The sequence below is a fragment of the Oncorhynchus gorbuscha genome, linkage group LG06, assembly GCF_021184085.1.
Source record: "Oncorhynchus gorbuscha isolate QuinsamMale2020 ecotype Even-year linkage group LG06, OgorEven_v1.0, whole genome shotgun sequence".
NCBI classification, from domain to species: Eukaryota; Metazoa; Chordata; class Actinopteri; order Salmoniformes; family Salmonidae; genus Oncorhynchus; species Oncorhynchus gorbuscha.
In genome coordinates, this window is record NC_060178.1 from 78,686,819 (window position 1) to 78,700,420 (window position 13,602).

Below are 13,602 nucleotides of genomic sequence, written 5' to 3' on the forward strand. Positions count from 1 at the left end.
AAAATGAAAGTGAAGGATTGCTGTTTGGAATTTGGTCAGCTTCGTGTGGTAGAGGTGGAAAAACTATTGTTATCCATCAATAATGATAAGCCACCAGGTATAGACAACAGTGATGGGAAACTATTGAAAATGGTAGCAGACTGTATTGCCACAACTATATGCTGTAACTTTAACCAAAGCCTAAATGAGTTTGTGCCACAGGCGTGGAAGGAAGCTAAACAATTCCACTGCCTAACAATAGTAAAGCACCATTTGCTGGCTCTAACAGTCGCCCAATCAGTTTGCTGACTGTGCTTAACCAAATACAATGCTATTTTTCAGAGAACAAGTTAACTGCTGACTTTCAACATGCAAATAGAGGATGGCACTCAACTTCTACTGCACTGATGACTGATGATTGTTTAAAAGACATGGATAATAAGATTATAGTTGGAGATGTATTTTTAGATTTCAGCGCAGCCTTTGATGTTATTGATCATACATTTTTAATTAAAACACTTTATATCACCTGTCATCACATGGTGGAGACTTATTTATCCAATAGAACCCAGAGAGCGTTCTTCAATGGAAGCTTCTCTATCATAAGATATGTACAGTGCAGTGTCCCAGGGGGGCAGTTGCCTTGGGCCATTACTCTTCTCAATTTTTACAAATGATTTGCCACTGGTCTTACATGAAGCTAGAATGACTAGGTATTCAGATTCCACATGTCAGCACCCAAAGCCAGTGAGCTCACTTAAATTATAAATAAGGAATTAAAGTCAGTATCAGAGTGGGTGATTAATAATAAACTGGTCTTGAATACATGGTATTTAAGACTGGTATGACCATTGAGCAAGTTGAGGAAGCTAAACTCCTAGGTGTATAACATCGGATGGTCAATAATCAAGTCATATTGACAACTTTCTTGTGAAGATGGGGAGGGGTATGTCTGTTGTAAAAATATGTTCTGCTTTTTGACCCAACAATTAACTGTACTAGTTGTTTAGGCTCTGATCTTGTCCCATCTTAATTACTGTCCAGTAATATGGTCAAGTGCAGCGAAGAAGGACTTAGCCATGCTGCAGCTTGCTTAAAACAGAGCCCTTAACTGCACATACAGAACAAACATCAACAACATAACATGCATGCCAGTCTTTTCTGGTTGAGGGTTGATGAGAGATTAACTGCTTCTCTTCTAGTTTTATGAAAAATATTATTATGGTGAAAATTCCAGATTGTCTGCATAATCAAATAACATTCAGCTCAGACACCCATACATATCCCACAATACATACCACCAGGGGTCTCTTCTCAGTCCCCAAGTCCAAAACAAATTCCAGGCAACGCACAGTTTTACACAGAGCCATGATTGCAAACAGCAAATTGACCTTTAAAAAACAGATTAAAAACACACTAACACACACATATTTTTTAAATTGTATTGTTTGTATTATATTTTAGTTGCTTTGTTTGTATGTTGTTGTATTTAAAATGTGTGTGACTGTCCTTGTCTATCAGTGTTTTGTTACCTGTCATGTTTTGTGATTTTTGTGGACCCCAGGAAGAGTAGCTGCTGCTTCTGCAAAAGCTTATGGGGATCCAAATAAACAAATAAACAAACAGTGAGCTCAGCCAGATGTCAGTCTGTACCAACTACAAAGACTTTATGATCGGTGTGAAAAATGTGTGTTAAGTATACGGCTCGTGGACTGTGGGATGGGAACTAGAGTTGGATGATTTGAGAACACACTATAAAACTGAGGAAAACATGACTTCATTCTGATTACACAATAAACTATGATTTCAACGCCACTTATGAGGTTCACTGGTGTTCACTTTCATCAAACTACAAATACATGTCTTTAACATAAAGTTTGCATCATTAGAGAATATTATATTGTGTCCTTTGGTATTGAAACACTATACATTTACTTTTCAAATCTCCAGCTACTGTTTCTAAATGAGTTCCTCTTCTTCCCTATGCAGTGGCCAATGGAGGGCCTCCGTCCTCCTCCCAGGGCTCTGACTCTTACTCCTCGGCCTCCTCCCTGTCTTCCACCCCCCTCAGCTCCCTTAGTGGTCTCTCCCAGGTCCTCTTCCCCCCCGCCTTTGGCTCTGACATGGTGGACGTCTGCATCTCCACTGAGGACCGCTCTCACCGCACCAGCAACTCCGAACACACCGCAGAGACCGCCATGCAGACTGACCTACACCCCCTCTTGGACTCTAACGCATCCCTTTTGCCTCATGGAAGGCTGGTTGCCATGGAAACCAGCAGGACGCTAGGCGCCACTGTGTTTTTGAAGGACACACCAATTCGGGGGAAAGGAGAGGGTCCTGTGGAAAGGGGAGGGGCTGGAGATGGGGGAAGGGGCAAAAGGGGGATGTTGTCACCAGGGGAACAGGACGAGGCGCAGGACTCCCCGAAAACGGCGGTGCTTATGGCCCTGAGCAGACCGAGAAAGCCCATCAGACGATCCCAGAGCCATATCACAGTTACAGGTGAGTAGCAAAACTATGATCAGTTCATGTAAATAGTTCCCAGTCCACAGCGTATGATCCGCATGAAATCGAAAGGCCTAAGAGAACAGAGGCCAAAGAATCATAAATGGGAAATACACTGTTTTCAAAGAACAGTTTTTGGTGTGTATCCCACCCTCCTGTTTTTGATACATGAATAGGCATACCTGTATATCTAATCCTAACCCAGAGCAACTATCTCCTTCGCAACACTAGAGTTACCCAGAGTTCAGTTCAGTGCCTGTGGCTGTGGGTGCCTCTGGGTAACGAGATACGCCCTCTGAGCTTTAGGGAGATCCCCTCTGAGCTGGAGTCTGATGACCTGCACACGACTCCACTGGCCCTCCTGTCACCAGGAAGTCAACGAAAACAACACCTGAAGCCTTTTTCACACTACAGGGCCAACCCGAACCAAACTGTGCTGGTCAGGATATTTTCATTTCACATTGTCTTTTCCAGCATGGTTTCAGAACTATGGTGTATGCTTATCCAGGCCAGCATTGCACAGCTCGACTTAGCTCGATAGTGTGAATCAGGCATTACTGTCTGAGGGTGAATTTCAATAGTCTATGCTCTCCTCTCCTTCAACTGCACTGATCTGAAAACAAAGAAAAGGTGAAAGCAAAATAGTGGTGATACCTACAGTAACAGGTATTTGATTTCACCCGATGGTTACTTTATGCAGATGATGGAAAGGACATAAAGAAAGTCACTTCAGACTATTGAGATGCACCCCGAGTCATACTTTTGTTAATGTTATCCAGATGACTGCAGCAGAGGTTTCAAAAATAACAGTGTGTACAATACATCAATATTAGCGGGTTGTTGTCTACTAGGAATGATTTACTGGAGAGGGCAGAGAATGTGACTGGATGAGAGATGAACAGTCTTTAACCTCTTATTGAAGATTGTATCATCCACTTTTATTGGCCAGTGTGAGCATAGAACCATGCAAAGTCTAATGAATTATACTTTGAAATAACAAACACATACAATTATTTTTGTAATTTTTCTCTGTGAACCTCAATCTGGCAAAGGTACATCCACAAGCAAAGCATTTAACAAAGACCCGTAACAAAGAGATTACTTGTAACAAATGGGCTTTTCACATGGTAGTATTTGATTTCATTTAGTCAATTTACTTTAAAGGTGAATATGCAGAAATCGTGCCGGCCATTTCCTGCCATTTCCTGGTTGCTAAAATATTTTTTAGCAGGTGATATATAGATGGCAGGTGATATATATTTTTTATTTTTTACTTTATTTATCGATTTTCAGATATAACAACAACAACAGTACAACCGCAACCCCTCATTCTCCCATCCATCCATCCCCTCCCTCCCTCCCAACCACCCACCCATCAAGGCAACTATAAAAAATAAGTTAAATAGGAAAGAAAAGCAGAAACAAACAGTAATAGAGACAAAAACAATGGGGGAAAATAAGTTATATAAAAAATATCAGCACAAATGACCACTAGAACAGACATGACTGCTTACCAAACTATGCAAGTTACACTAAGTAAAAGACAGGCTCTCCACATATTGTATTAATGGGGACCAGATTAAGTCTAACTTTTGCTGGGACCCAAGCACAGTGTACCTAACCTTCTCCAGAGGCAGAGATGACATCACCTCCTTAACCCACTGCATAAAGGAGGGCGGCTTTGCAGACTTCCAGTGAAAGAGGACAAGGCGGCGAGTTAACAGAGTGGCAGCATTCTGGTCTAGGGGAAAAGTTCACCAATAATGTCAGTGACCGGGTTGGGGCTAACAGTTGTATTACACATATGTGAGAATGTCTCAAAAATGGAGTCCCAGAGGTCACTCAAAGATTGGCATGACCAAAACGTGTGTCCCACAGTCGCTGCATCTCAAACACTTGGGGTCAACATTTGAGTATATTTTTTGCCAATCTGTCATTTGAGTAATGGAGACTGTGCAAAACCTGAAACTGAATAAGCCCATGCCTTATTCAAAATGAGGATGTGTGGATACACTCAATACTTTGTTGCCATATATCATCGGGTAGCTCGCCACCTATGTCTTGCTCCCATGCAGATTTTGTATTTGCAAAGAAAGGCGGATTAATGGTCTGTATTATGTTGTATAATCTCCAGATTGTGCCCTTCAGATAAGGGTTAAGATCTAAGCACCTCTCGACTGGACACTTAGGCTAAGCACCTCTCGACTGGACACGAGACAGTGGGCTCGAGTGTAAATTAATCTAAATGTTTTTTGGCAAAGCTGTGAGTTTGCAGGTATCTAAAAATGTGTTGGGAATATTATGGTCAACCCTCAGAGTATTGAATGAGACCTATGTGTTATCAACAAATATGTCACAAAAATAACACCAGATCGCTCCTGTGCCAGAACTGGAATGCCGTGTCAATCTGTGACCCTGGGAAGAGATGATTAAATGTTAATGGAGAGCAGCCGCTTGCTTGTTTAAGTATAAAGTGACTTCGGAATTGGGACCAGATTTTAAGGGAGGGTTTCTAAAATTCTAAAAGTTCACCTAATTTCAGTTCATGTGACTAAACAAGCACATTTACACATTTAAGTAATTTAGCAGACGCTCTTATCCAGAGCGACTTACAAATTGGTGCATTCACCTTATGACATCCAGTGGAACAGTCACTTTACAATAGTGCATCTAAATCATAAAGGGGGTGGGGGAATACTTATCCTATCCTAGGTATTCCTTAAAGAGGTGGGGTTTCAGGTGTCTCCGGAAGGTGGTGATTGACTCCGCTGTCCTGGCGTCGTGAGGGAGTTTGTTCCACCATTGGGGGGCCAGAGCAGCGAACAGTTTTGACTGGGCTGAGCGGGAGCTGTACTTCCTCAGTGGTAGGGAGGCGAGCAGGCCAGAGGTGGGTGAACGCAGTGCCCTTGTTTGGGTGTAGGGCCTGATCAGAGCCTGGAGGTACTGAGGTGCCGTTCCCCTCACAGCTCCGTAGGCAAGCACCATGGTCTTGTAGCGGATGCGAGCTTCAACTGGAAGCCAGTGGAGAGAACGGAGGAGCGGGGTGACGTGAGAGAACTTGGGAAGGTTGAACACCAGACGGGCTGCGGCGTTCTGGATGAGTTGAAGGGGTTTAATGGCACAGGCAGGGAGCCCATTCAACAGCGAGTTGCAGTAATCCAGACGGGAGATGACAAGTGCCTGGATTAGGACCTGCGCCGCTTCCTGTGTGAGGCAGGGTCGTACTCTGCGGATGTTGTAGAGCATGAACCTGCAGGAACGGGCCACCGCCTTGATGTTGGTTGAGAACGACAGGGTGTTGTCCAGGATCACACCAAGGTTCTTAGCGCTCTGGGAGGAGGACACAATGGAGTTGTCAACCGTGATGGCGAGATCATGGAACGGGCAGTCCTTCCCCGGGAGGAAGAGCAGCTCCGTCTTGCCGAGGTTCAGCTTGAGGTTCAGCTTGAGGTATGTATAGTGTAGAGAATCAATGAGAATCAATGTACATTCTAAACCGCATTCTAAACCGCTGTGAAGTATATTGTCAATAACCAAAAATATTGTATTTTCAGCATTTTGAAAGATGCAAAAACTAAACTTAAGAAGGGGAAGCATAGAAATAGCACACACATAACAGATCTACAGTGCATTCGGAAAGTATTCAGACCCTTTGACTTTATCCACATTTTGTTATGTTACAGCCTTATTATAAAATGGATAAAAATGTGTTTTTTTCTCATCAATCTACACACAAGAAACCATAATGACAAAACAAAAACAGGTTTGTAGATTTTTTTGCAAATGTATTAAAATAAAAAAAGATCACATTTACATAAATATTCAGACCCTTTACTCAGTACTTTGTTGAAGCACCTTTGGCAGTGATTACAGCCTAGAGTCTTCTTGGGTATGACTCTACAAGCTTGGCACACCTGTATTTGGTGAGTTTCTCCCATTCTTCTCTGCAGATCCTCTTAAACTCTGTCAGGTTGGATGGGTAGCGTTGCTGCACAGATATTTTCAGGTCATCTTGAATCTGAATCCAAGATGGCGTAGCAGTAAGTCGTCCTGTCGTATCGTCTCTCTGTACATATCTGTAAATACCGTCTCTTTTTCGTTTTAGATATTTTTTTTAGATATTTTTCTTCACATATCTTTAAAAACATTTTGCTAAATTCTGCTAATTCTGCAATCCGCCTCACCCAATGTAGTTACTTTTCCTAAAGTATTTATATTTACTTCGGAACCGAAACCCCTCACAAAGGAAGAGGCGCAGGTCCTAATCCAGGCACTTGTCATCTCCCGTCTGGATTACTGCAACTCGCTGTTGGCTGGGCTCCCTGCCTGTGCCATTAAACCCCTTCAACTCATCCAGAACGCCGCAGCCCGTCTGGTGTTCAACCTTCCCAAGTTCTCTCACGTCACCCCGCTCCTCCGTTCTCTCCACTGGCTTCCAGTTGAAGCTCGCATCCGCTACAAGACCATGGTGCTTGCCTACGGAGCTGTGAGGGGAACGGCACCTCAGTACCTCCAGGCTCTGATCAGGCCCTACACCCAAACAAGGGCACTGTGTTCATCCACCTCTGGCCTGCTCGCCTCCCTACCACTGAGGAAGTACAGCTCCCGCTCAGCCCAGTCAAAACTGTTCGCTGCTCTGGCCCCCCAATGGTGGAACAAACTCCCTCACGACGCCAGGACAGCGGAGTCAATCACCACCTTCCGGAGACACCTGAAACCCCACCTCTTTAAGGAATACCTAGGATAGGATAAGTAATCCCTCTCACCCCCCCCTTTAAGATTTAGATGCACTATTGTAAAGTGACTGTTCCACTGGATGTCATAAGGTGAATGCACCAATTTGTAAGTCGCTCTGGATAAGAGCGTCTGCTAAATGACTTAAATGTTAAATGTAAATGTAAACTGAAGTTAGCCAGCTAACCACCAGCTATGCTAGCGGTCTTCAGCTAACCGGTCATCAGCTATCCTTTAGCTCGGAAAGCTCTCGCCAGTTCGAACAACGCGACGCTAACCAGAGCATAACGGACCTATTTATTTTTTATCCCCGGATTCCCTCCGCAAACGGAACATTTATTTCAGCTGGATCTTCACAACTAGCTATCGAGCTAAACCGCAACCCTGGTTGTTTACTCCTGGCTAGCGTTTCCACCCACGTAGCTTGAAGCTAGCCCGGCCAGAGCTCCTGTGTTCCTAGCATACTCCTGGGCTTCTATACCCGGATCCACGACCGGTCTACCGATGTCACTGCATGAAGAGGAATAAACAGACTCACCCCATCGCGACGTCCTCCAAAGGCTAACTCTCTAGCCCTCGCTATCTCCTTGCTTGCTAATTTGGCATGCTAACTGCTAGCTTGTTTAGCCCAGGTCCGCTAACTACTACCTTGTTTACCCCGGCCTGCTAATCTGTTAGCTTGTTAGCACAGGCCTGCTAACCGTCTGCATCGCAGTGGCCCATATGTACTTTCTATCTCTTCCCGATTTTTAAAATTTGTTTATACCTTCCGGAAACCTGCCTCACCCAATGTGATACGGAATCGCTATTATTTTTAATTTTTAGAACACACTCAAGAACCTCCAGAAGCGAATCAGCTAACTAGCTACAAGCTACTTAGTCACTGTTAGTTGTTTTTTTTACCTGGATAACACTCGCCAGTCCAGCCCCCCTGCCTCATCCACCGCTGCCCCTGGACTCTGATCACCTGGCTACATAGCTGATTCACGCTGGACTGTCCATTAATCAAGGTACTCCATTCTGCTTGTTTGATTTATCTGTCGGCCCTGTTGCCAAGTCAATGCCATTTTACCTGCTGTTGTTATGCTAGCTGATTAGCTGTTGTCTCACCCACTGTTTTAGCTAGCTTTCCCAATTCAACACCTGTGATTACTGTATGCCTCGCTGTATGTCTCTATCAAATGTCAACATGCCTTGTATACTGTTGCTCAGGTTAGTTATCATTGTTTTAGTTCACAGTGGAGCCCCTAGTCCCACTCCTCATACCCCTGATACCTCCTTTGTCCCACCTCCCACATATGCGGTGACCTCACCCATTACAACCAGCATGTCCAGAGATAAAACCTCTCTCATCATCACCCAGTGCCTGGGCTTACCTCCGCCGTACCCGTACCCGCACCCCACCATACCCCTGTCTGCGCATTATGGCCTGAATATATTCTACCATGCCCAGAAACCTGCTCCTCTTATTCTCTGCCCCCAACGCTCTAGGCGACCAGTTTTGATAGCCTTTAGCCGCACCCCCTTACTACTCCTTCTCTGTTCTGCGGGTGATGTGGAGGTAAACACAGGCCCTGCATGTCCCCAGGCACCCTCATTTGTTGACTTCTGTGATCGAAAAAGCCTTGGTTTCATGCATGTCAACATCAGAAGCCTCCTCCCTAAGTTTGTTTTACTCACTGCTTTAGCACACTCTGCTAACCCTGATGTCCTTGCCATGTTTGAATCCTGGCACAGGAAGGCCACCAAAAATTCAGAGATTTCCATACCCAACTATAACATCTTCCGTCAAGATAGAACTGCCAAAGGGGGAGGAGTTGCAGTCTACTGCAGAGATAGCCTGCAAAGTAATGTCATACTTTCCAGGTCCATACCCAAACAGTTCGAACTACTAATTCTGAAAATTACTCTCCCCAGAAATAAGTCTCTCACTGTTGCCGCCTGCTACCGACCCCCCTCAGCTCCCAGCTGTGCCCTGGACACCATTTGTGAATTGATTGCCCCCCATCTAGCTTCAGAGTTTGTTCTGTTAGGTGACCTAAACTGGGATATGCTTAACACCCCGGCAGTCCTACAATCTAAGCTAGATGCCCTCAATCTCACACAAATCATCAAGGAACCCACCAGGTACAACCCTAACTCTGTAAGCAAGGGCACCCTCATAGACGTCATCCTGACCAACTGGCCCTCCAAATACACCTCCGCTGTCTTCAACCAGGATCTCAGCGACCACTGCCTCATTGCCTGTATCCGCTACGGTGCCGCAGTCAAACGACCACCCCTCATCACTGTCAAACGTTCCCTAAAACACTTCTGTGAGCAGGCCTTTCTAATCGACCTGGCCCGGGTATCCTGGATGGACATTGACCTCATCCCGTCAGTTGAGGATGCCTGGTCATTCTTTAAGAGTAACTTCCTTACCATTTTAGATAAGCATGCTCCGTTCAAAAAATGCAGAACTAAGAACAGATACAGCCCTTGGTTCACTCCAGACCTGACTGCCCTCGACCAGCACAAAAACATCCTGTGGCGGACTGCAATAGCATCGAACAGTCCCAGCGATATGCAACTGTTCAGGGAAGTCAGGAACCAATACACGCAGTCAGTCAGGAAAGCTAAGGCCAGCTTCTTTAGGCAGAAGTTTGCATCCTGTAGCTCAAACTCCAAAAAGTTCTGGGACACTGTGAAGTCCATGGAGAACAAGAGCACCTCCTCCCAGCTGCCCACTACATTGAGGCTAGGGAACACGGTCATCACCGACAAATCCATGATTATCGAAAACTTTAACAAGCATTTCTCAACGGCTGGCCAGGCCTTCCGCCTGGCCACTCCTACCTCGGCCAACAGCTCCGGCCCCCCCGCAGCTCCTCGCCCAAGCCTCTCCAAGTTCTCCTTTACCCAAATCCAGATAACAGATGTTCTGAAAGAGCTGCAAAACCTGGACCCGTATAAATCAGCTGGGCTTGACAATCTGGACCCTCTATTTCTGAAACTATCCGCCGCCATTGTCGCAACCCCTATTACCAGCCTGTTCAACCTCTCTTTCATATTGTCTGAGATCCCCAAGGATTGGAAAGCTGCTGCAGTCATTCCCCTCTTCAAAGGGGGAGACACCCTGGACCCAAACTGTTACAGACCTATATCCATTCTGCCCTGCCTATCTAAGGTCTTCGAAAGCCAAGTCAACAAACAGGTCACTGACCATCTCGAATCCCACCGTACCTTCTCCGCTATGCAATCTGGTTTCCGAGCCGGTCACGGGTGCACCTCAGCCACACTCAAGGTACTAAACGGCATCATAACCGACATCGATAAAAGACAGTACTGTGCAGCCGTCTTCATCGACCTTGCCAAGGCTTTCGACTCTGTCAATCACCAGATTCTTATCGGCAGACTCAGTAGCCTCGGTTTTTCGGATGACTGCCTTGCCTGGTTCACCAATTACTTTGCAGACAGAGTTCAGTGTGTCAAATCGGAGGGCATGCTGTCCGGTCCTCTGGCAGTCTCTATGGGGGAGCCACAGGGTTCAATTCTCGGGCCGACTCTTTTCTCTGTATATATCAATGATGTTGATCTTGCTGCGGGCGATTCCCTGATCCACCTCTACGCAGACGACACCATTCTATATACTTTCGGCCCGTCATTGGACACTTTGCTATCTAACCTCCAAACGAGCTTCAATGTCATACAACACTCCTTCCGTGGCTTCCAACTGCTCTTAAACGCTAGTAAAACCAAATGCATGCTTTTCAACCGATCGCTGCCTGCACCCGCATGCCCGACTTGCATCACCACACTGGATGGTTCCGACCTTGAATATGTGGACACCTATAAGTACCTAGGTGTCTGGCTAGACTGCAAACTCTCCTTCCAGACCCATATCAAACATCTCCAATCGAAAATCAAATCAAGAGTCGGCTTTCTATTCCGCAACAAAGCCTCCTTCACTCACGCTGCCAAGCTTACCCTAGTAAAACTGACTATCCTACCGATCCTCGACTTCGGCGATGTCATCTACAAAATCACTTCCAACACTCTACTCAGCAAACTGGATGCAGTTTATCACAGTGCCATCCGTTTTGTCACTAAAGCACCTTATACTACCCACCACTGCGACTTGTATGCTCTAGTCGGCTGGCCCTCGCTACATATTCGTCGCCAGACCCACTGGCTCCAGGTCATCTACAAGGCCATGCTAGGTAAAGCTCCGCCTTATCTCAGTTCACTGGTCACGATGGCAACACCCATCCGTAGCACACGCTCCAGCAGGTGTATCTCACTGATCATCCCTAAAGCCAACACCTCATTCGGCCGCCTTTCGTTCCAGTACTCTGCTGCCTGTGACTGGAACGAATTGCAAAAATCGCTGAAGTTGGAGACTTTTATCTCCCTCACCAACTTCAAACATCAGCTATCTGAGCAGGTAACCGATCGCTGCAGCTGTACATAATCTATTGGTAAATAGCCCACCCATTTTCACCTACCTCATCCCCACAGTTTTTATTTATTTACTTTTCTGCTCTTTTGCACACCAATATCTCTACCTGTACATGATCATCTGATCATTTATCACTCCAGTGTTAATCTGCAATATTGTAATTATTCGCCTACCTCCTCATGCCTTTTGCACACATTGTATATAGACTCCCCTTTTTTCTACTGTGTTATTGACTTGTTAATTGTTTACTCCATGTGTAACTCTGTGTTGTCTGTTCACACTGCTATGCTTTATCTTGGCCAGGTCGCAGTTGCAACTGAGAACTTGTTCTCAACTAGCCTACCTGGTTAAATAAAGGTGAAATAAAAATAAATAAATAAAAACTCCAGAGATGTTTGATCGGGTTCTGAGCTCTGGCTGGGCCACTCAAGTACATTCAGAGACTTGTCCCAAAGCCACTCCTGCGTTGTCTTGGCAGTGTGCTTAGGGTCGTTGTCCTGTTGCAAGGTGAACCTTTACCCCAGTCTGAGGTCCTGAGCACTCTGAAGCAGGTTTGCGTAAAGGACCTCGCTGTACTTTACTCCGTTCATCTTTCTCTCGATCCTGCCTAGTCTCCCAGTCTCTGCCGCTCAAAATCACCCTCCCCCACCAGCATGATGCTGCCACCACCATGCTTCACCGTAGAGATGGTGCCAGGTTTCCTCCAGATGTGACGCTCGGCATTCAGGCCAAGAAGTTCAATGTTGGTTTTAATCAGACCAGAGAGTTTTGTTTCTCATGGTCTGAGAGCCCTTTAGGTGCCTTTTGGCAAACTCCAAGTGGGCTGTCATGTGCCTTTTATTGAGGAAAGGCTTCCACCTGGCAACTCTACCATAACGGTGTGATTGGTGGAGTCCTGAAGAGATGTTTGTCCTTCTGGAAGGTTCTCCCATCTCCACAGAGGAACCCTAGATCACTGTCAGAGTGACCATCGGGTGGGTTCTTGGTCACTTCCCTGACCAAGGCCCTTCTCCCCTGATTGCTCAGTTTGGCCTGGTGGCCAGCTCTAGGAAGAGTTTTGATGGTTCCAAACTTCTTCCGTTTAAGAATGATGGAGGCCGCTGTGTTCTTGGGGACCTTAAATGCTACAGAAATGTGTTGGTACCCTTCCCCAGATCTGTGCCTTGACACAATCCTGGCTCTGTGCTCATCGACCTCATGGCTTGATTTTTTCTCTGACATGCACTGTCAAATGTGGGACCTTATATAGACAGGTGTGTGCCTTTCCAAATCATGTCCAATCAATTTAATTTACCACATGTGGACTTCAATCAAGTTGTTGAAACATCTCAAGGATGGTCAATGGAAACAGCATTCACTTCAGTTCAATTTCGAGCCTCATAATAAAGGGTCTGAATAGTTATGTAATTTAAAAAAGAAAAATGGCAAAAATATCTAAAACCTGTTTTCATGATGTCATTTTGGGGTATTGTGTGTAGATTGATGATTAAAAAAAAAACGATTTTAGCGTAAGGCTGTAACGTTAAAAAAAATGTGGAAAAGGGAAGGGGTCGGAATACTTTCCGAATGCACTGTACTTCTTCTTAGACTGGCTTTCAATGAAAATGACAGATATATAACTCACATTTCTATGTCAAATTGATTGTGTTTCCCAAAATGTACAGTTTTAACAAGTGAAATTATTCTGCTCCTTAACCACTCATTTGATACCAGAGCCTTCATGTCATAACTCTTCCTAACGGTTAGGAGTCACCTGATAACTCCAATCTATCCTACAGTATACTGAACAAAAATATAAACACAACATGTAAAGTGTTTGTCCCATGTTTCATTAGCTGAAATGAAAGATCCCAGAAATGTTCCAAACGCACAAAAATTCCAAAAGCATAAAAAGTTCTCTCAAAGTTTGTGCACACATTTGTTTACATCCCTGTTAGTGAGTA

The 13,602-nt window shown here is 45.1% G+C and overlaps 1 protein-coding gene across 1 annotated transcript in view; it reads left to right on the forward strand.

Moving 5' to 3' along the window:
* The window catches only part of pdzd7a (PDZ domain containing 7a), a 76,859-nt gene that overhangs the window by 12,633 nt on the left and 50,624 nt on the right, over positions 1-13,602 (forward strand). Inside the window, exon 7 of the mRNA XM_046354814.1 lies at positions 1,969-2,484. Coding sequence (XP_046210770.1) covers positions 1,969-2,484 — 516 coding nt within the window. The remainder of the gene's footprint in view (positions 1-1,968; positions 2,485-13,602) is intronic.